This window comes from Chelonia mydas, chromosome 1 (assembly GCF_015237465.2).
Source record: "Chelonia mydas isolate rCheMyd1 chromosome 1, rCheMyd1.pri.v2, whole genome shotgun sequence".
Taxonomy (NCBI): Eukaryota; Metazoa; Chordata; order Testudines; family Cheloniidae; genus Chelonia; species Chelonia mydas.
In genome coordinates, this window is record NC_057849.1 from 58,818,631 (window position 1) to 58,843,070 (window position 24,440).

Sequence of the window (24,440 nt, forward strand, 5' to 3'; positions counted from 1 at the left end):
GTGATTATATATAAAAAGAAAAGAATCCAGATTGACTTTTAGATCTCAGAGTTGAGTTTGCAACATTGCCAACAGGAAAAAATATTTACTTATAAACTGGACATTTAATATGAAATAACTGAGACAAACAAAATATCATGGAACTCGACAATGTTGTTTTACTGAGTCACTTTTCAGAGTAGAACCACAGCCAGCTGATTGAAACAGATTCAACTTGATTTTAAAAGAACTCAAAGGATTATGAAATCCTGCTGGTACACAGGAACAAGATTAATTTCACTCAATATCTTTAAATTTTAATGGTTACAAATTAGTAGAAAACGACAATGTGGTTCCATCCATTTTGGATTTCTTTCTGAAATTATTCTTATAAATGTTAATACAAGTTTATTCCAATAGATGGCCCAAGCAAGGATAACAATCGGTTAGTAGGTTAACCATAATTAAACAAATGGTGGTGGTGGTAGTAAAGATATCCATTTTTACTTTACTACTTTTTGTTTTAAGGGTTAGTCACAGAAAATAATATTTCAAAAGCAAAATTTTTGCTTTGTTAGGACTTTTTCACCAGTTCTACTGACATCCATTGAAGAAGATTCCAGGTGTCTTTCAGATTATTCAAATAGTCAGTAGTATGCCACTAAATATGTCATCTGATTAAATCTTTTGTTCACTGCCTATTAAAACATTTTAAATTTGCTTAAAATATTGGTTGCTATGTGTTCTCAAAGGGTGAAATTCACCATACTGCCAAAGACCAAATAAATCCTTAAATTAGGTCTGAACTGGTGTAATGGGTACATATGAGTTTATGCAAGACGTCAACATTAAAGTGAATTTCATCCTGTACATTCTGAGATGAATGTACAGGATGAAATTCATCTCAAAATCATGATTCAGTCATGAGTTAATGTCTTAATAAACAAGTCAGTTCTCTTAGAGCTCATGTCATCTGAGACCATACTGAATGCAAGGAAAATAACTGAACTACTGAATTGTAATTAATTACAACAACCACAGGAAAGTTATTTTCCTAACCAATACTTAAAATTAATCTGAATGTTCACTAAAGTGGTAGCATCTAAATAGAAATTAAAAACATTTCAATGTTTCATTTCTGAGACTAAAAAGAATACACAACAAATACAATTTGCTCTGTGAAATGTATTTACTATAATCTGGGTGCAGTTAAATGGGGAAAATGTTAAATTTCTATAAAATGGTATTGTACAATAGCAACAGAAACATTTTACTGGTAAATGCTTTTATTTGGGTTCTGAGACCTAGCTTAATCTGTGGCAACCCATCCATATAAAGTCTCTGAATCACATAGCGTAGCACTATTTATCAATATGCTTTAATTTATATTCCTCTTTACCCCATCCAATACGTCATAAGTTAGCAATTTCCAAGCAAACAATGCAATCTGAATAGTTACATAAATAATTAGTGTTCATCAACATAAGGGGATTATGTCATCAGATCTGAATTATTCACAAATTTAACAAACCTTGTTATGTTAACATGCTATTTTGTAACCATACAGAACACAGAGAAAAAGATTAGAGTCATACTTTCAGCTTTGACACAAGTTTTTCTACCCTCTTGTTCCAGTCAGATTCTAACCAAAGTGATATGTGCTACAATACAAGTCAATGTTGTTTTGCAATTATTTTTAGAAAAGTAATTTTTACATTTTCTTGGTGCCTCCAAAGAGCGACACTGATATAATACTTGGACTGGGAAGCAGCAGAATCAGTCAAATCTGCTGTCTTTTGAAACAGTGGTAGCACAACAGACCAAACCAAACCAAAAATCCAAAGAGTCCTGCCTCCTCCTGAGCACAATTTGTATTTCTTTTGAACCTCTTAAATAATTTTGCTTTTAATTTTTAAAAGCTAAATCAGAAGCGGGGCTTTTATTCTTATTAAATGCAAATTCTCTGTTTACCCATGGAACTAGGGTTGCCAACTTTCTAATTGCAGAAAACTGAACACCCCTGCCCCGTCCCTTCCCGATGCCCCGCCCTTGCCCCACTCCTCCTCCAAAATCCCACCCCCACTAACTCCATCCTCCCTCCCTCCATCGCTCACTCTCCCCCACCCTCGCTCGCTCATTTTCTCCGGGCTGGGGAGAAATGGACTGGCACCACCAATTATTTCAGAGAGACCCCCAAACAGCCATTAGATGGCAAGGATGTTTATTCATTGCTAAGTAATGCCACATTCAAACCAGCAGTGACCAAGAGTTGACAAGATTCAAATCCCATTAATAATCCACCTAGTCATTCTGTCCCCTAAAAAGAGAAATGTCTAATATTCCTGAATTGTACTTGCAAATAAAAACTTAATAAAATAAATCCACTAATAGATTAAGCATAAAATAAACCATCACTATAACTAGCAGTTTCATTTTAAAATAGTGAGATTGTTTTTGTTTGTGTTTTAATTTGATAGCTTTTTTATTTTCATTAAGAAGTCATTATAAATATGACAAAGTATGAAAAACCAATAAAGTGCACATTTCACAAAAAAGAAAAATATTAAACATCCTTTAAGCCATTATAAAGACCCCGTACATCCCAAGGGAGAGAAAGAAAAAATAAGAGTATCCAACTACAGTTAGCCCAACTATAGTTGTAAGGGCCTAATTCTGAAAGCTGCTGAATACTCTCAGCTACTATTTAAACACCCCAATCTTGCAACTAGCTCCACGGAGGGACAGTCAGTTGCAGGACTGGGGCCAAAGTTAACTCAACACCATGTAACAGGTTCAGGCTTTAAGTATAGGAAATATTATTTAATAAATAAGATGGGTGAGCAGACACTTTCTGACACAACGACAGACACCTTAGAAATACCCAAGATAGAAGCAATAGGTAGTGACATTACCCATCAGAAAAATTTTGTAATATAATTTCTTCTGGGCATTCAGAAGCAATGCCAGAGTAACTGGTTCATTTACTAATGGCTATTCTCAAAAGGGTTAGGTGATCAGAAATAAGCAGAAGACAGTCCAAAACAGCTTACATTCTAAGAAAATAAGGTGTCATATGAAGGGGAAGAAAGTGAGGGAGGAGAAAACATTAAAATATATACAGGCTTTTACAGATAATGTTTTCATAAACATTTGCAATTTTAAAAAAAATTATGAAGTGCCATGTAATTCCTGCCCTCAATAACTGGCTGATTTCTTATAGCCATTACAGAAGGGGTAGGTTTTGCGGAAAGAGGACAGTGGCCATATGGATCACTTTAGAGAAGACATTCCATGCATAATGGACAGCCTGGAAATATTTGTGAGAGAAACTAAAAGGGACTGAAAAGATGAGCATAATTTGTAAAACACAATGAGGTAAGAAAAGAAAAAAAAGACAAGCTGAGAGGGGCAGAGCTAGGAAGGGACTTTGAGGCCAGAACAAGAAACTTGAACTCATTGCAGCAAAACAGGGAGCCAGTAGAGGGATTTGAACAGAGGAGTGATTTGGTCATGCCGTGAGAACAACAACAAGTAGGCAAGATGATCTTTATTGATGTGTTTTATATGAACCCAAAGAGAGTGTGGATGTTAGGGAGCTTGGAAAGGAGACAGTTACACTGTAACTTTGTGCTATCTGATGCAATTAAGAAGTTCACCACATACTAAGAGGCATTGACTGTGTAACAGTGATTACTGTATCATTAGGCTTTGGCAGGAAGTTCTTTACAAAGTTGATTATACCTTAACTAGTAATAAAATAAACAAAAAACAAACATCCAAATCAGTAACATACCAGTTCCATTAACTGTTTTAGCTGACCTATCTCTTCTGGAAGGGAACCTAGCTTATTGTTACTTGCAATTAAGACTTTTAGAGGAAGACCACACAGGCAAGCTGGCAAAGAAGAAAGCTGATTTCGACTGCAACAGAAGAAACAAAAACAAAACATTAAAAATACAAGTTACATTCTATTATATGCTCATTTAGAAAATCTGAGATTACAATGTGCTATTTAAAAAGTCCAGTTATTGAGATATCTTGATATATCAAGTTGCATTCACATAAAAAAAGTAAATGAAAGTTTTGGAATAAAAAACTGCATTAAAACATTAAATATAAGCAAAATTAGGAAAAAAAATCTCCATTTACTGAACAAAACAGCTTTATGGAATACCACCATCCTGAAACAAAAGAATAAATTTTATCAGTTTACTCCTGAATATACTGCACGAACAAAGTGACATCAACTTATAACAGCTGTTTTCCTCCACAACAAATGCAGGAAACTCAATGAGGGCAGTAGCTGCAAGGATTTAAAAAAAAAAAAAAAAAACACACTATGATTTTACTGAAGCAAGCATAAAAGAGAGACTTTTTCCCAGCTAACTGAAGGACAGGCCAACAACTGATCATAGGAAAAACCACTGGCATGCCTCCGGTTCTCAAAAACACAGCTGCATATGAAGTCTCTCTGTGTCTGTTGCAACCCATTTTCCCCCCAGGTATTTGAAACTCAGCACTGAAAATTCTTTACAGCCTGAAACTCTTCACATATCTCAGATCGGAAAGGCAAAATTGTTCGTTTTCTGTGACTTGATCTTGCAAAATAGACCATAGAGTTTTCTCCCTCTCTGGTTGCAACAATAGGAAAGATGGCAACCAACCAAATCAAACATTTATTAATGAACTTTACTATAACACATCGCCACATTATCTGAACATCTCACATATATTAAAGTTCCCTGTGAGTTAGGGATGTGTTATCACAATTATTTTGCAGATTGGAAAACTAAGGGACAAGAAATTAAATTACTTGTCCAAGGCCATGCAGGAAGTCTGTGGCAGAGCTGGAGCATATACTTCAAGGCTCCTGATTCCCAATCCTGTGATTCAACCACAAATCTCATTCTTCCATCCTTGAAAAGTTTCCCCTTCATTGTTCCTCCTTTGCGCACTCTTTGCTCCCCAGTTTGAGACAATCTTTATGTGAAAGAATGAAGGTTAGCCTGCACTCCTCATCCCTAAGAGGAACTTCCTTTTTCTAAACCTCATAGGATAATGTCCATCAGGCTGAGTTGGTGTATTAATCAGCTCAATCACACATAGAGTTAACTGTTAGTTTGTTTTTCTGTGACTTTGATCAGAATAGAGAACAGTGTTCTAAACAACAGTATCTGACGAGACTCTCAGAACGCAGAGGCTAATCTGACTGGGAAGACACCAACTATGATCCCAATAAATTTCTTCCCTTAAAAGAGAAACCTCAAAGGAGGGCTATCTCCAAACCTTTCTCAGCCAAATGCAGCAGTCACCAATGTCTGATCAAGGTGGCAGCCCAGCACAGTTTATCTAATGAGGCTTCACCTCTATCTGTCAAGGAAGAAACTACAGCCCAGTCGGCATATGCTCTGATCCTGATCAGGAAGGACACTGCTGCTGTGATTCTTGTATACAATTCTTTAAGCACAGTGGCATATCAGGAAGCTTCAAGGCCATCTGAATCCTTCAAAATGGATAAACAGTAAATCAACCTTTGTAAAGGCTCTGTTCCCACAGAGAAATTTTAAAAGTAACCCCCCAAATTTTTTTTGTAAAGGTCTTGTGCTCATCTTCGTTTCTTTCTGGTGTATAAATATGAGCTGAAAGGGTTTGTGGTTTCTTTCTTTTTCTTTTTTTGCTTAAAAATAATTGGACATCTTTGTTAAGAATCCAACACTTTCAGTCAAGGGGTGAGCAATCACAATGCATTCCTGAAGTGAAAAGTTCAGGGTTCTTGGCATGAGATGATGTAAGAAGCAGAGTTACCTGGATATCTGAACTGTTAGAAGTAATGCCTAAAAATTCTCCAAAAAAAACCCCCATACACACAACAGGGGTAACATGCCAGGCAAGGAGGGAATGTTCCTTCCTAACAGCCTGATCCACAATGCTCTGCAAAAGTTGCTAAATTAGCAGCTACACACACACAGAAGACACCCAACTCATATTACAACTGTTAGTTCCTACAGACGAATTCAGAAATTCCTTCAAACTTTCTTAATGTGAAAAAGCAGAGAATTCTGGATCCTGATGCATTTCAGACTATTTGAGCAGATATGGCTGATCTGAAAACCTAACAGCAGTAGGCAACAAATTAAAACTTTTCTTGATAGTTCCTTGTAAACTTATTTCTACAGGGGACCCCTCAAAGAAGCATTAGGTTTTTTAGGAGGTCAAACAGAAAAGAGTTAAGTTCATCTTATTGAAGAAAGCCACTTATCAGAAAGTTACTCTGGGAGCCTGTAGAACTAGAATGCCGATTTAGGATCCCAGGTGGGACAGGCTGTTTCCATAGCCCTGAGAGCTAAAGAGTGAACAATGAGAACCCCTTTTCTTGTCCTTTAAGCAGAAATTCTGGAAGACCTTTTGAGTCTATCTTCTCCACTAAGCTTCCAAACTGCATTGCAGAACAAACATTTCTCAGCAGGTAAATCCAGGCTTTTTCTTCCTGCAAAGGAAGAACTGAGCAATCTAGATAAGAAGAGAGGAGTAGGGGCTGCAGCATTATATAGTTGGCTGTAACTGAATGGTTTATCAAAGGAATAAACCCAAGACTCTGGAAAATCATAAAAAGAAAAACAATTGGGGTAACACTTCTTTGGGACTTTTCCTTGGTGGAGAACAAAAGGAACCTTGTTTAGATTGGCACACGAAACAATATTCATTTACTCACGTAAGTAGAGCAGAGAAAAGAGCAGAGGGTTAGGAACCTTCACTCCCTTCCACCTGGGGCTCAGATTGAGCTGATCAGCGGTGAAGTGCATTAGCACATCTTTTATGCTTTCTTGTCTTCCAGAATCTAGGCTTTCATTTTAAATAAATAAAACAACTCTAGCTGCTACCTTGCTGAGACAGCCTCAAAGACATGAACCGAAACAGTCACTTTTGCAAATGTTTGCAAAACTTGGAACAATAGTTCTCAAAGTGTGACCTACCTCATTCATTTCAAAGGATGCTAACTAAGGTGCCCAATGATAACATTTTAAATGTCAATATTGTTAACGTTTCACTGATCTTCAAAGCACATATGGTGGTGAGGGAGGATCATATTATGAAGAGCTGCATAATCTATTATGACAGCCCATTTTGTCACCACAAATGACTGGGTTTGGGAGAGTACTGACACTTCCTCCCATTATCAAGAAAGAGCCAAAGCCTCACAGACACAGAAGTCTCACTGCAGGTAAGCCAAGCATAAGGGGTCTAGCAGAGGCCATGGTATATTCAGAATCCTTAAGAAGAAGCTGAGTTCAAGGAGACCAGAGAACGCATGATCATATTTTGAACCTCTGCAGTCTACCGTGAAAAGCATATCATCTGGGGAGAACTCATGTTGTGAATAGAGCTCGCTACATTTTTCCCCACATGCAATCTGACCTCTATTTCCACTATGGTTCATCCTCTCACTACTGCTTTAGCTGGAGGGACTGTTCCATCGGGTAAGCTGTTTTTTTCCCTTCTTCTGACTGAGTTCTGAAGAGTGCCTGCCAAGTGCTATCTCTGGAGCAGTGGTTCTCAACCTGCGGCCCAATCAGCACAGAGCTGCAGCCCATGTGACATCCTCAGGGCCATACAGGTAGTATTGGATGCGGCCCACAATGGTAAATAGGTTGAGAAGCCAGGGCTGTCCCAACAGCAGGAGTTCTCACAATATGAATACAACGTACCATAGCAGCAAAGGGTGGAAAGCTGCTACAGGAAACATACTCTTTGAAGTTCTTTTTTTTAATGTTAGGGTTCTCTGGAACTTTTTTTTTTTTTTTTTTACTTCTTTGCATGTTCAGTGATGCAAAGAAGATGACGTGCAAATGGGCCACATGGGTCATCCTCCTGCATCTTTGCAGCAGCAGGGTGGTATTCCAACAGAGAGCTGGGTTACAGTGAAGGAAGAGCCACAAAGAGAGAAAAGCAATTCTTATTTTGTTCCCATACTGCTAGTAATTTTGCCAGTCAGAGAGAAAATACTCTTTGGTCTGTTCTGAGCTGACCAAGCCATAGACATACATTTTAATTTTGTTAAACTGGAAAATAATAAATTGTTAAGAGGCTTGTAAACTCAAAATACCTTACTAACAACAAAAAAATGGTTAAGGGATTTCTCCCCCCCCCCAACTTTACATCATCCCTTAGTACATCTCATTTTCAAATTAGTATCCAGTGCCCTTCCAGCGTAAGGAGTAAGGATTGGCATCATATTGTATTGTATGTAATATATTGTGTTGTACTTCAAATTGAACAATTTTGCACTATTGATCAAGAGAAAACCACTGAAATCATTTAAATTAAAATCATAAACAAGGATTTAAACCCAGTAATGCTTAAGAACAAGGCTAGTGCATTAACCCAATAAACCAACATCATTTCAAAAGATATGTTTTTTAACAAATGTTGTGGTGGGCCAGCACATTCATCAATGCAGGTTCAGTTTTCATTTTAAGTAGTTGCTTGCTCTCAACCTTGACCCACCATGCATTTTAAAAAGAGCGTGTGGGGTGGGGCTGGGGGTTGTTATGAAGCCCTTAATAATTGTGCCCATTATTTCTACCACATGATTTCCAAGCTTTGGCTGCTGATCTATCTGGTGGCATGTATCTATCTATCTGATGGCATGTAGAATTATAGCCCTGGGTCTGGTCCTGTATGTCACAAGTTAAATTCTCTCCCGCAAATGCTCATTAATTCTCTAGCTTACGTAAGTTTCACCCAGAATGCACATGTGCACCTGCAGTGGGTTATTGTTTAACTTTAGATATGACTTTATAGATTTTTAAATATAAAACCATAAATCAAGAGTCAACGAAGGCTGCTGTTATTGGAAAAAAGATGACAAAACATGCTTTCCCAGAGTAAAAGCAGCAAGCACTCTTTTGTGGTGAACACAGTGATTTTATTTCAACTGGTGGTCAATAATCATTAACTTTTTCTTGAAAGGGATATGTTAAGTCTGAACATTGGCACAAATCATCTAGCATTCACTTCTTCTAGGCAGTAGGAGCCATACCCAATTTGTTCTAACCACATCTGCCCAAGAGGTCTGCAGGTGTTCAGTACTAACAAATGGCCGATGAAAAGAGGCTAGGGAAGAGAACAGCAATATAATGAATCTGGTGCTGGAAAACAAGTTGTGACTAGACTAGAGTAAGGCTGCTCACTGTTCCCCATTTCACTGATTTCTATATCACATGAAGAAAAGGAGTACTTGTGGCACCTTAGAGACTAACCAATTTATCTGAGCATAAAGCTACAGCTCACTTCATCGGATGCATCCGATGAAGTGAGCTGTAGCTCACGAAAGCTTATGCTCAAATAAATTGGTTAGTCTCTAAGGTGCCACAAGTACTCCTTTTCTTTTTGCGGATACAGACTAACACGGCTGCTACTCTGAAATATATCACATGGAAACTTGAGAAATTCACTGAGAAAGATCATTAGAAATAAATTTACAAAAAGTTAATTTAGGAAATAACAAAGCTCTTAGAGGGAACACATTTCCTTCCTCATCATAAAATAACTGTCCTGCTGGTGGATAGCGCAGGGGTGGTGGATTGGCACAGAGAATAAAAAGGAATCATATTTAGACAGTGACACCTGGGCGGATTCAATTCCCTGTCCCTCCTCAGCTATTTTAGAGATGTTGGTGGAAGTTTGGAAGTTTGGAGTGACAGGAGAAGGAGACGTGACTCTTAGTTAGCACTAAGTAAAAATGCTAATTTACATTGTGGTTTAGAGTTTTTTCTTGGGTAAAGTTCCTATGAGGTATACCACAAAAATCTACAGAGTTGTTTGCTTCTCAACTCTTGGTTTTCCAAGAAGCTGAAGATTTTTCATACTCAAAACACCTGGCTTTCTTTTCTTTACAGGTTAAAATCCTGCACCAACTACCATTAACTTTAATTTACATTCACACCCTCTTAAAAGCTATTTTAGTCACCCTCTCAATATATGTCACTGTTCAAGCCTCTAAAGAATGAACAATTTATGCATGACTGTATTTTGAGAACCCAAGACAGATTTCATTTATAATTGCATTAAATGTCCCAAATTCCCACATGGATCTCTCACATTTGTCTCCACAGCTTCTTTTATCCAATTCTGAATCTCGACATCTGCTCCAAAAGCTGTATATTAAAATCATTATTTATATTTCTATAAAGTCTTGTATCCAAAAATTTCAAGATGCTTTACAAATATTTTAGTTTCAAAAAACCCTGTGAAGATAGGTAAATACTTTTATCCCCTTTGTACAGGTCAGGAAACAGACATAGATGTTAAGTGGGATGCTCAAGATCACACAGAAAGTCCGTAGTAGCCATAATCAGAATCTAATCCTATGCTTTAAAGCAGAAGACAATTATTCTCATGAAATTATGATGCCTAAATCCAACTGTCTCCAGAGTGTCAGTGTTCTGAAAGAATGACTATAATTTTTTTATATCCAGAGCCACATCTTAAACTGAAAGGTATACAGAAAGCAACTTTGGCTGAGATTTCTAAGCTTGATTTCAACTGAACACAGATCCAACAAAATTACCATACACCAGCAACACAAAATAAAAAAGCAGACCATTTCTCAGTTTTGGAAAGGCTAAGAATAAAGACAAGAAGAATATAGCAAAGGCATATCACTGCCCTGAAGAAAGTGTATTGGGAGGAGAGTATAATGCAGTTTTGACTATGTACACCTGTACTATATTTGCACTGTTCCAACCAAAGACTATTTTCCCATAATAGCTACCCAGAATACAAATAAACAAATTCATTTGCTTTACACTAAATCATTGAGAGGCTGAAAGCACAAATACCTAATAATAAATATAGAGCACATGTATAACATCACCATGGCAACAATGGCAACAACAATCTTATTTCTGTCAGTTCTCCATCTCCTCACTCTTTTTATTAGCACGTTGAAATGATACTTAGGAACCATAATTAATTTCTTCCTATAAAATATCCTCAATTCCCTCTTCAAACTGGAGTTGAATATATGATATTCATGTCCAGTAAGGACTGCCTAAAATTTAATATTTCAGAGCACTCATTAATGGTGAGAGCGATTAATAAAATAAATAAAGAACTAATAGAAAATATATATGATAAAATATATCTGGAGTTGGGACAACAGGGCCAAATTTCAGTTCCAGTAATCGTACAGCTCAAGGACAAGAAAACTACTCAGCAACACGGGGGAAAAAAGTATAAGGGTCAAATTGTGTAATTAAAATTTTAAACTTAATTTGCCAGGTTCCTGTGACTACAAAATGACCTTAGAGAATTTGCCCTCAATTATTTTAATAACAGTGAGTAGAGCAAGAGGTTGGTAGAATCGGATATATAATAGGAAAGTCAGAATGGGAAGCAGCGTTTACTTTCATCACAGAGCCATTAAATTATAGATGGTAAAATATACCTTCATTATTGCTGAAAGTGCAGAAACAAGGAAGGGTGCATAGACACACCAAACAGAAGAGGCTCTGTTCTATCAGTGGAGCCAGTATATGGAACAGGAAAATTTAATTTTGATTAAACAAATATTTCCTTTCTCTGAGTTATAAGGTCCAACCGCCTTTCAGCCTGCATGCAGCTACATAGGCAGAATCAGACCTGTCAGTCACTGATAAGGGAGGGCTAACATACCAGCTAACACAGCTTCCTTAGAAAAGGATAATCCCTCATGTGGACTAAAACTTGTTAATAAATACACTCTATAGCAATAAACAATGAATTCCTATTGCACAGAATAACTTTATTGACCAAAATTTGAATGAACCTAGCAGGAATATTTATCCTACTGGTCAAATAAATGCTTCAAACAAGGGAGGGTCAGATCTGTGGACTTTAACTCAGAGAAAGGAATAAATAAATGTTCCTATTTTCTTTCATATACAAGGTCCATAAACCTATTGACCAATGGGATTTTTATAGCAGTTTGTCTCAAGGAAGATTCAATCTAGCAGAACTATACACAAGGTTTTATGTGCCTTCTCTAATTCTGCAAGCAACCTGCTATCAAAGCCAGCTTCTTCCTAGTAAAATCTGGAAAAGGTATGAATAACCAGGTGTCTGCACTGCAGATCTGGAGGCTCCTGCTGCTCTTAGTAAGTGGGCTTTGAGGCTGGTTGAGGGAGAGGCTCTTTGACTTGCATGCTTCATGTACGTACCATCTCAACCACCCTGAAATGGAAGATTTTGAGGTTCTTCCCTTTAAATGCTGGATGGTAGAAAAGGAACAGAACATTACACGTGTGAAAAACCTGTATGTGACAGATAAAGATCAAGTGGGCTCTCTGAACATCCAATATATGCCAGAGCTTCTTTCTTGGGTCAAATGGAAGAAAGCATGTGCCTATTACTCTTGGCTCACCCTTTCAGGAGGAAAAGGAGGTGGGATGTTGCACTTCAAGTGTGATGCAAACAGGTCTACCAGCAAGACCCCAAATTTAATCATTAGTAACTAAAACACTTCTAGATGAAGACTCCACTTCATGTGATTTAGCTGTTCCCTGCCCAGCCAGTTTGCCATAATGTTTTTTTTCTGCCTTGAATATGTAGAGCAAAAAGAGATGAGAGTTTCCCTTTGCACAGAACATCAGAAGGTGGGCTTCCTTTTTTAGGGTTGGTGACCTTATCCCACCCTGTTTGTTGATGTAGAACACTGCATTGGTGTTGTCAATCATGATTAGGACATGGGCATTGTTTACCCATGAAGAGAGGCTCCTGAGTCTATAGTGAATTGCTCTGAGATCTAACCATAGTTTAGTTTTTACAGTGCCTGGTCCATGGTTGGGGCTTCTAAGCACTACAATAAAACAACAGACTGCTTTTACTCTTGCTCCATCAAGTGCCTGGTACTAAATTCATCTTCATGTGAGCTCCCCATCCTCTGAGTTGGGTATCAGTGGTAAGCACTATTCTTGACAACTCAGGTAAAGGAAATCCCTTCTTGAAATTATGAGTGTTGAGCCATCACCTCAAAAGAGGTTATCAGACTCTGAAGAAATTGGATTCTCTTGGTAGGATGAACTGGTGTAGGAGATCAGGATAGCAGCAATGATTAGAGAGGTCTCATGTGCACTTGGGCTCATTGCTGTGTCTACATATGACATGACCATCCCCAATAATTACATCAGGGAGTGGCAGATGGCCAGCAGCCTCTGGGATATTTCAGAGGCTGCTGGCCATCTGCCATTTTTTCTGTCTCTTGAGAAACAATCAGTGGGAGTGTGTGTCAATTTCCAACCCTAGGTGAGCTATCTGCAGTGTGGGGTCTAATTTGCTCTTTTTTCCAATTTAGAATGAAACTTTGGTCCTCTAGGTTCCCGATTACCCTTGAAGTGCTTTGTACCAATTTGTCTTTGGACAGAGCCCTTATCAGGACACCAAGGAATGGACAGAGTTGAATCCCCACCCCACTTCCTGCCTGAGGGCAGCTACCAGGACAATGGGTAACTTTGTAAATACCTTGGGGAAGAGGAGGTGGCAAGGCTAAATGGCAACAAAATGTATCCGAAGTGCTGGGATCCAAAAGGTAAAACAGAAATTTGCAGTGAAATTCTAATTTCCCCTTGCTGATTGAAGTTCACCCTGGTGGTAGTGTTTCTATCTTGAATCTGGGCTCTCTCAGGAACTGGAGATGCTTCAGGTCCAGCACAGCACTGCCACCTCCTGATTCCTTCTTAATCAGAGGGAAAAATGGAGTATAAACCTTTCCCCTTCCTCCCCACCCACCTTTTAGGGAGCAGGAGTGGTTCTACTGACCCAATTTCCTGATGGTCTGGATTTGCTGATCCAAGCTCAGGAGACCAACTCCATGAAGGTCCCTGCCCGACCTGGATCTGCTGAGGTATACAGGACTTCTGGTTGCAGAATACACAGAGAGCTCCAATTCAGACACTCCACAAGTGGGGTGCAGCAGACAGCATACATTCATGCTTCACCCTTCTTTTTGACCTGTTCCCGGCACACTGGCAGGGACCCCTGTAATGGTGTCTCAACAGTAAAGAGGAACTGGACCCTTAAATCCCTAGGCAGGGGAGGATCAGAAACACGGCTACAGAAACAGATTTATGGCCAAAATCTTTTTTTAAAAAACACTTTTGCTCTCCATCAGGAATTCCAGTAAACCTTCCCGCCACTATGGAGACAGAACAAAAACCTGGTGGGTTCTTCAGTCATGTCATGACTTTCCCAATCAGTGACTTAAAGGTCTAGTTCTGCTTATGTATCTATTTGCAGAATGAGAGGTCATTGATGGATCTCTGGACATTGCAGACAAGAAAGAATATCAGGTACATCTTGTTTATGGGCCATACTGGGATCCGCTGGAAAGTGTCCTGCAGACTGATAGTTAATCTTGGGGAATTCTGTGCTATCTGAATCAATGAGTTGCAACAGCAAATTGGTGCAGGGTATTAGGCAAAAATACAAGCCATTATAGACCACATTTGAGAACCCAGTAGCAATTCAAAGCATGATATTTTGTAAACTAACGAGGGCTCTACTCTACTGAAAAACTGAGAATTCAAGACTTCCAATGATTTATAGTCATTTCTTCTAGTGCTAGTGGTTCCCAAAATAATATGATCTTGTAACCCACATTATTTAAATTATATATGCATATCTGCAGTATCTTATAGGAGGCAAACCCGCAGCCAGACCAGGGCTGCCCACTCAGCTGCCATGACTCACTCCTTCAACAGAGACACATGGAGTCATCACTCAGGCATGCAGCATAAGAACATAAGAATGGCCACACTGGGTCAGACCAAAGGTCCATCCAACCCAGTATCCTGTCTGTCAACAGGGGCCAATGCCAGGGAGTGATCCTAACAGGTAATGATCAAGTGATCTCTCTCTTGCCATCCATCTCCACCCTCTGACAGAGGCTAGGGACACCATTCCTTACCCATCCTGGCTAAGTCCATTAATGGCTATTAACCTCCATGAATATATCTAGTTCTCTTTTTAACTCCGCAATGACTTATTCCTCCAACAGAGCCTGTAGTGACTCAGCCCTCAGGCATGTGGAAGCAGCCTATCCCTAAGCAGAACCTGGGTCAGATGACCCCTAGGCTCTGGTATTTCACCAACACAGAACTGAATATTAGCTGTTTCATCCTTGTTCATGGCCTATTCTGACCTTGCTCCTGCCCAATTATTGAGCCACTCCAGTCCTGCACCCACCTCCTGTTCCTCTGACACTTGGACTCACTCCCAACTGGCATTGGCCAACATCTGGATTCCGGATACAATACCAGGTTGGCTTGCCTATCGACTCTGACCTCGGTTCTGACTAACAGCCTCTGCCTGGACACCGGTTTCAGCACTTCCCTTGTCCCAATCCTGACACTACACCAGCTTCAACCTCAGCTCCAGCCATCAGGCCTGACTATGTGGAACCAGCAGCTGAGATATTATGTTTTTAGAATAGTACCCTGGTCTGTGACTGAGTCAGTCTACTCCTGAATTTCAAATCTGAAAGGTAACATTTTCAGGAATTTCTTCTGAATCCAGAATAAAAATTATATAATTTTTAAAACATTCCTTTTGAAGTTTCGATTCTGGGTTGCTTTCCTAAAACTGTGTAACCCAGTATTGCCAACTCTCACGATTGTTTTCCGAGTGACAGAATTTCAGAGGGAGCTGGAGCTCGTCTCACAATGACTCAAAACTCTCTGGCCCCCTTGCAAAGTTTAGCCCTGAAGGAAGCAGAAGTGTCTCTTCCATCTAAGCTCGCTGTTCTCACAGGTGAGGAGAGAGCAGAGTGCCCCTCACTCCTCCTCCCTTCACAATGGAGACAGCTCCTCACCCCTTTCCTCTTTTTCCTTGGCTGCAATACCCACCCCCTGCCTGAAAGGGGATTGAAGAACACCCCAAGAGCTGTAGCAGCAGAGATGGACATGGGGGAGAGGGACAAAACTGGCAGGTAGGTTGGGAGACAGACAGAATTGGTGTGACAGGCAGATGTGGAAACTGAGGGCACATGATTGATTTGGAGGCCGAGGGGGACAGAATTAATTGGAGGTCAAAGGACAGACAGTTATGAGGTTGAGAGACCTGCAGCAGGAGCCAAAGTCACCATATTCAATAAATTTGGGAGAGTGGGCAATGCATCATCTCTCTCTCTCTTTCTCTCACACACACACAGTGGATAGGTAGGGAGAGTTAAAAAATCAAGAGAGACCCAAAAACAGTATCATCTTTCTTTTTAAAAAAATCTCAATTTGGGGGTGAAGGGGAGAAATCTCATGATTTTGGAGGATCTAACTTCTGATTTTTGATCTCTTCAGGTTGGCAATACTGATAACCCAACAAGATCTTCCCTTCCTTCCGCCACAGTGTTGCACTATTTACGTAACACAAACAATCATCTTCACCTCAGGTTTTTTTTTGGCCCCAAGTGGTTACAACACATGACATCAATGAATAAGGAAGCAGACGCCGTCCGATATCTGTAGGATTTTACATATAATACATATATGCCTTTTGATCACTCTCTCAGAGAGCACAATAATGTACTTTCTTTCAGCCCAATACTTTTTTCAACCAGTAAAATAGAACTGGATTTGCATGCTTTTGGAGCAAAAAAAACAGCATACTAACTTACTCTCATGCTCAGTAGATGGATCCAACATTTTAAGATACTAATTTTACCACTCGAGAGTAAAGAAAATCTAGCATTTAAAGTAAAATCACACTGTTCAGTGGATCTGCTACAGAAAAAAATGAAATCAGGAAGTAAACCTATAGTAGTGGATAATTTTTAACTCCAACAAGATTCAGAGGTCTCCCATGCAGAGAGATGTGGGATGTTGCATCCCAAGAACAGTATATGAATAAAAATTTGGAGTATTTGTGCAATGTGAAAATCTTGAAATGAAACAAAACTTGACAACAGACATCCAAAATCTAAGTCTAGCCTTCTGGACATTCTATGCAGAGTACAGTCCTCTTCTCCATTGGCACCAGAAGATACTTAAAACTATTAAAGCTAGAAAGAGAAATATGGTCTGAAAATCATATTGCTTTTCCTGCCAGGATCAAGATGTTTGTGACAGTCAAATGTTTTTTCTCTCTCTCCTACAGAATTTTAATGAGTCTGGCTAATAAGGAGGCGGACTATACCCAAATGATAGAGGAACTGGCTTCAAAAGGCAATTAAACTGAGGGGAATTTTACATTGCCTAATAAGAAATTTGATGCATTTTATTTTTGTTTATAGTTACATAATTCACTGCCACTCTGCTTGTTGGGTCATTAAATAACAATTTGATTTATATCTCTAACTCACTCTGAATACATAAAGTGATAAGTATTAATACATTATTTATTTAGCATTATTTCAGAATGCTTTCTATTTTTAATACTGTAGAACCAGAATAAATTTGGTATCAATTATTCTGATTCAAGTCTTTTCAAAAGCTAAATATTTGGTATATCCACAAAGCATTTGCATAAATGCAGGATAATTACACAAGTATTGTAGGTACTTTTTCCAAACTGTAGTGTTTTAGACATGAATGCACAGAACTTCACACTTTTCTGAAAATGGTGAACTTCACAGTATTTAATGCAGTTGTTTTCTAAGGGAGACTATATATGCTGTAGGTGCCAATAAGACATTTAATGCTAAGTTTAAATTAAAATTAAAAGAGTGCATTTGCCATATATAAATTTTTGTGACTACAAAATCAGCAATGTGAGCCATGTGAAGTTTATTACTGTCATAATAAAACTAAGGAGAAAAGATCAATGGACTGTTGCTGTAATTAGCTATCAAGATTTGATTAGACAATACCAGGTAGGAAAGAGAAGATTACTTACCTGTAACTGGAGATTCTTTGAGATGTGTGGTCCCTGTGTGTATTCCACACATGGGTGCACATATGTGCCATGCACGTGAATCCGGAAGTGTTTCTTAGCAGTGTCCATTGACCCACATGTGCATAGTGCATCCCCTCATGCTCCTAGCCGAGAGGCTAATAGGTAGTGTGGGTCGACATTTCTCCAGTCTCGTTCTTACTGTTGTGGAATCCAGTCCGAAGCAGAGGGGATGGAAGGCGGGTAGTGGAATAAAGATAAGGACCACACATCTCAAAGAACCTCCAGGTCCAGGTAAGTAACCTCCTCCTCTTCTTTGAGTGATGGTCCCTAGGTATATTCCACATATGGGTGACTCACAAGCAGTGATCAGCATGGAGGTAGGTGCAAGGATGCCAGTGGAAGTGCAGTCTGCAGTACAGCTTTGCCTACGGTGGCATCTGTAGCTTCTGCTTGCATGATGGCGCAGTGCGTTGTGAAAGTGTGGACAGTGCGCCACATTGCAGCACAGCAGATATCTTGCCAGGACACCTCCACTAGTGAGGTTGATGTGGCGGCTTGTGCTCGTGTAGAGTATGCTGTGACACTATCAGATGGGAGCGTGTTGGATTGGTTGTAGCTTTTGCAGATGCACCCCGACACTCATTTGGAGATGCATTGGTGTGAAAGGGCTTGACCCTTTGACCGCTCGGCAATGGCCACAAATAGCTTTGGTGATGCGCAAAAGGGTTGAGTCCTGCGTAGGTAGAATGCCAATGCATGGCAGATGTCAAAGGAGTGAAAAACTCTGTTAGTGGGGGAAGCATGTGGTTTGAAGCAGAAAACCAGCAGATGGATGCTCTGATTTAAGTTAAATTCTGACACCACTTTTAGGAGGAATTTGGATTGGCACCATAAGGACACTTTGTCCCTGTGGAATATCAGGTAGGTGGGGTCCACCATCATAGCCGCTAGTTTACTGACCCATCTGGTTGAGGTAATGGCTACCAAGAATGTCACTTTCATTGAGAGGTGGCAGAGGGATCATGTTGCCAGCGATTCAAAGCATGGCTTCCTGAGGATGGAGAGAACGAGATTAAGGTCCAGTGGGGGTATGGGCTTGAGTACTGGTGGAAAGGTGTTAAGTAAACGCTTCATGAGGAGAATAGCGGTGGGGTGCATAAAGACCAAGGTGCATCCACAGGAGCAAGAAAGGCACTAAATGCTGCCAGGTGCACTCGTATAGAACTGAGGGCTAGACAGTCGTCGAGGACGACTGGAATAGACACCATGTTTAGTGAATGATGGGGGTAGCGGGCCCATGTTGTGAAGCATCTCCATTTAGGTTGGTAGCAGGCTTTGGTGGTCTCTCTCCTGCTTTGGGTAAGGATCTGTCGCATGGGCAGTCTATCTTTGACGTCCATCCAAAAATCAAGATGTGAGGTGAAGAGAGCCCAGACGGGGATAACGAATATTCCCGCACTCTTGTGTGAGTAAATCAGGGAGTGTGCAGAGGCAAAGTGGTGTGCAGGTGGAGAGTGAGGAGGTCTGTGAACCAGAACTGATGGGGCCAAAATGGGGCTACAAGTATGACAGTGGCTCTGTCCTGTCGAACCTTGCGTAGCACCTGTCATAGGAAGGGAAAGCCGTGGAGGGGGAGAGTGTCACCCTGAAAGCTGTCCTCTCTTGCTCCCCGGAACAATAGCAGGGCAGCTTTCAATTCTTGGGAGTGGCAAAGAGGTCCCATAGGGGAGTGCCCCACTTCGCAAAGAAGTACTGGAACATGGCATCGTGTAGCTCCCACTTGTGATTGAGATAGTGTGTCCTGCTGAACATGTTGGCTATGGAATTCTGGGTTCCGGGCAGATGTGTGGCTTGAAGCATCACATCGTTCTTGATGTACCAGTTCCAAAGCTGGACCAACTAGCAGAAGGAAGGAGACTTGGCACTGCCCTGCTTGTTGATGTATTCCACTGCCACAATGTTGTCGGAGAACATTTGGACATGGAGGGTCTAAACAAGTGGGAGGAAGGTCTGGAACGCTAACCAGTCTGCCCACAGTTCCAGCACATTTACGTACGTCCTGGCTTCCTGTGGTGACCACACACCCTGACCTGTGTGTTGGTGTAAGTTGGCTCCCCACCCTGTGAGGGATGCATCCACTGTGATGGTGGCCTGCAGTGTGGGAGGGGCGAAGGGAATATCAATCATAATCTGGGAAAGATTGGACTACTGTCTGAGGAAGGCCAGCACAGTCTGGGGAACGATGACCCTGGCACCCACAGGATCTTGGTTGGAAAGGAGCTAAGTTTGAAAACAATGCATATGGAGATGTGCGTGTGGTGTCATGTAGGTGCAGGCTGCCATACGTCCAAGGAGGGAGAGACAGCGGCGGACCGTGGTCTGTGATGCACATCTTCGAGGAGGGCTGTCAGCATTGTGAAGTGGTCTTGCGGGAGAAAGGGTTTTGCAAGACAGAGGCAAGACACACTCCAATACAGCTGATCTCCTGTGTAGGCATCAACACTGACTTCTCCTCATTGACGCAGATACCCCTATTTACAACTATATGCACTGAATGAAAGCTACACTACTCCCATAGAAAACTAAGAGCATGAAGGAACAGGGGTTCTGACTCAGGCCATGTTAATAGTGGGTTAACAGTGAGGCGGCAAAGTTTGCAGATGATACTAAACTGCTCAAGATAGTTAAGACCAAAGCAGAATGTGAAGAACTTCAAAAACATTTCACAAAACTAAGTGATTAGACAACAAAATGGCAAATGAAATTTAATGTGGATAAATGTAAAGTAATGCACATTGGAAAAAATAACCACAACTACACATACAACTAATTTAGCTACAACTAATCAGGAAAGAAATCTTGAGAGTCATCGTGGATAGTTCTCTGAAGACGTCCACACGGTGTGCAGCGGCAGTCAAAAAAGCGAACAGGATGTTAGGAATCATTAAAAAAAGGGATAGAGAATAAGATGGAGAATATCTTATTGCCCTTATATAAATCCATGGTACGCCCACATCTTGAATACTGCATACAGATGTGGTCTCCTCATCTCCAAAAAGATATGCTGGCATTAGAAAAGGTTCAGAGAAGGGCAACTAAAATGATTAGGGGTTTGGAATGGGTCCTGTATGAGGAGAGATTGAAGAGACTAGGACTTTTCAGCTTGGAAAAAGGAGACTAAGGGGGGATATGACAGAGGTATATAAAATCATGAGTGGTGTGGAGAAAGTGAATAAGGAAAAGTTATTTACTTGTTCCCATAACATAACAACTAGGGGCCACCAAATGAAATTAATGGGCAGCAGGTTTAAAACAAATAAAAGGAAGTTCTTCTTCACACAGCACATAGTCAACCTGTGGAACTTCTTCCCTGAGGAGGTTCTGAAGGCTAGGACTATAAAAGGGTTTAAAAGAGACCTACATAAATCCATGGAGATTAAGTCCATTAATGGCTATTAGCCAGGATGGGTAAGGAATGGTGTCCCTAGCCTCTGTCAGTCAGAGAGCAGAGATGGATGGCAGGAGAGAGATCACTTATAGATTCATAGATATTAAGGTCAGAAGGGACCATTATGATCATCTAGTCTGACCTCCTGCACAAGGCAGGCCACAGAATCTCACCCACCCACTCCTGCGAAAAACCTCTCACCTATGTCTGAGCTATTGAAGTCCTCAAATCGTGGTTTAAAGACTTCAAGGAGCAGAGAATCCTCCACCAAGTGACCCGGGCCCCATGCTACAGAGGAAGGCGAAAAACCTACAGGGCCTCTTCCAATCTGCCCTGGACGAAAATTCCTTCCCGACCCCAAATATGGCCATCAGCTAAACCCTGAGCATGTGAGCAAGATTCACCAGCCAGATACCCAGGAAAGAATTCTCTGTAGTAACTCAGATTCTACCCCATCTAGCATCCCATCACAGGCCATTGGGCCTATTTACCATGAATAGTTAAAGATCAATTAATTGTCAAAATCATGTTATCCCATCATACCATCTCCTCCATAAACTTATTAAGTCAGAAAGGTCTTTTGCCCCCACTGCTTCCTTTGGAAGGCTATTCCAAGACTTCACTCCTCTGATGGTTAGAAACCTTCGTCTAATTTCATCTAACCTAAAAAACTCAGCCAGTAGTCATCCATACAAACTTGATCATTACCTGTTGGGTTCACTCCCTCTGGGGCACCTGGCATTGGCCTCTGCTGGCAGACAGGATACTGGTCTGGATGGACCTTTGGTCTGACCCAGTATGGCCATTCTTATGTGGCAATAAGAGGGAACTTGAGAGGCATCAACCTGCACTACCTATTATATCCTCGGCTGGGAGCATGAGTGGACACACAACATATGTGCGGGTCAACAGACACCGCTAAGAAACGCTTCTGGACTCAGGCACATGGCGCACCTGCACAGCCACATGTGGAATATGTGTAGGGACCATCATTCAAAGCAGAATCGATGCTTCTTCATCTCTTCTGTAAGAGCTTATTTTTATTTTAGCCTATGATGTATTCATATACATAATTAACAGAGGACAGAAAAATCCTACTGGCAATTGGCTTCTGCCTTATAGAACCCAATAAAATGAGCAACATAGCCGGTGATGTTTCCGAAGAGATGCACGGAAAACAGAGAGAAAAAGAGCAATCATAAGTGACAACATACAGAAAAAACAGTAAAGTCAACTTACCTCAAATTTAAGTAAGTCAGCATTTGTAAATTCACTATGGCATCTGGAATAATTTTAATACAATTGTGGTATAAATTTAGTGTTTCTAGTGACACAAAATGGCACAGCTCCATAGGAACATCAGTTAATCTATTCTTGGACAGATCTGAGGAGAGAAAAAGAAAAAGCACATTTTTGAAACATCAAAAATATATACTTTAAACAGATATATTTCATTATTAAAATAAATATTGCCATCATAGGCATAAAAGAGGGAACTATCAATATTTTTCATAATCAGAACAAAATTATTAATAACCCCTAGAAGCTTGAAATTGAAGTCTGTTACATATTGAATACGAAATATCATATATTAAATTGCCTGTTATTCAATTTAATTAAAATAATTATTCACTGGACTCAAGATGTTAAGAAAAACCACCATCATATTAGGTTTGAAAGCATAACTTCTGAAATTTGCACTTTATAGCAACAGAATGTATCCAAAGATTAATACCAGCTGTGTAGATACTGATTAGCAGCTGTTATCAACAAGTCTATCCACTTTCTAATAGTTATAGAAATGTATTCCTTAATAGTAACCAATATTATATTACTTAAAGGCACAGTCAATGTTAGTTTGATCATTTGTTTTCTGGGATTGATGTATATAACTTTTTCAAGAACAACAAATGAAGAGGCAGATGTTAAAACTCTTCTGGGAAAAGACTGTCTTCCTATGCGTGTGTACAACGTATACCATAGTGAGACCCACCCACAGTGAGACCCACCCATAGTGAGACCCAGATCCTGGCTAGGAACCTATAGTTTTACTGCAATTCTAATTATTAATAAAAATAATGCTATAGTTAATTTATTTGAAGTCCAGCTGGATTGCCAATTACCTATACAACTCCTTTGCTGTTAACTTGAAGAACAAAATATTTTAGGTTAGTAGTTTTTTGTTTTGTTTCTTGTTTTAAGAACACACAAAGAACACATTGGTGGAAAAAATGTAATAATAAAGGTAGCTTAATTCTGATCAAACCTGTCAGTGTCTTTAAATACACAAAATTATGTCCAAATTTGACAGGTACCCAGTTCATAAAGTACTGAGTCATGCATGCATGTGTGCAGCAACATTAGTTAAACAAAAAGGAGTGGCACTTCACATGACATCACTCTTCACTGAACAGTGCGATAAACCTTCACCATCCTAACTAGAACAAATAGACTTTTTCTACTACATCTTGCTAACAGCATATGCTTCAAATTCTGGTACCTCACAAAAAATGAGATACACAAATGTAGGAGCATCAAGACTGCAGCTGCTCATATTTCAGAGCATTCATGCTTCAGTACTAACAGTATGACTAATATGCTCCCTCCTACACAGCTGAATACATACTGTGCTTAACCCCTCAAGAAATGTAGTTCTTATTTCTGAAGCAAGTTGCTACAAAGGTCTTCCAAGTACCAGATTTTACTTTGATTTTATTTTGTCAACACGTTTTTAGAGTACATAATGATTATCTTTTGTGTAAGGCTATTTCTTCACAATTAAAGAAGATGAAACTTGATTATCCAACCCATTCTTCTGGTCCCTGAAAATTCAGTTCCTAGGTTTAATTTCAGCACACTTTACTCCTGGGGGCATTCTATGCCAAAAAAGTAAAAATTCTGCAAAATTCAGCAAATTTTGTCAAAACAACACTACATAATCACATCAGTTTCAATTAATTTGGTAATTTATTTCAAAACACCTGTCAGCAAGTGTGTCTGTAACAATACAGACACACAAAAATTCCCCCCCCCGGAGTAGAACATAAGAACGGCCATACAAAGGTCCATCTAGCCCAGTATCCTGTCTTCCGACAGTGGCCAATGCCAGGTTCCCCAGAGGGAATGAACAGAACAGGTAAGTCCCATCACC

At 39.9% G+C, this 24,440-nt stretch overlaps 1 protein-coding gene across 20 annotated transcripts in view; it reads right to left on the reverse strand.

Moving 5' to 3' along the window:
* Nucleotides 1–24,440, reverse strand: part of LRCH1 (leucine rich repeats and calponin homology domain containing 1) — a 256,777-nt gene that overhangs the window by 93,250 nt on the left and 139,087 nt on the right. For 19 of the 20 annotated variants that reach the window (XR_005224569.2, XR_005224567.2, XR_005224562.2 and 16 more), the window contains exons 2-3: nucleotides 22,529–22,673; nucleotides 3,773–3,899 (exon numbers count right to left, since the gene is read on the reverse strand). Coding sequence is in view for 10 of the 20 variants with exons in the window: in XM_043522418.1 (XP_043378353.1) it covers nucleotides 3,773–3,899; nucleotides 22,529–22,673 (272 nt within the window). In the remaining 10 variants the exon portion in view is untranslated. Of the gene's footprint in view, nucleotides 1–3,772; nucleotides 3,900–7,725; nucleotides 7,884–22,528; nucleotides 22,674–24,440 lie in introns of those variants that run through there. The other variant, XR_006283766.1, reaches the window with a different exon arrangement.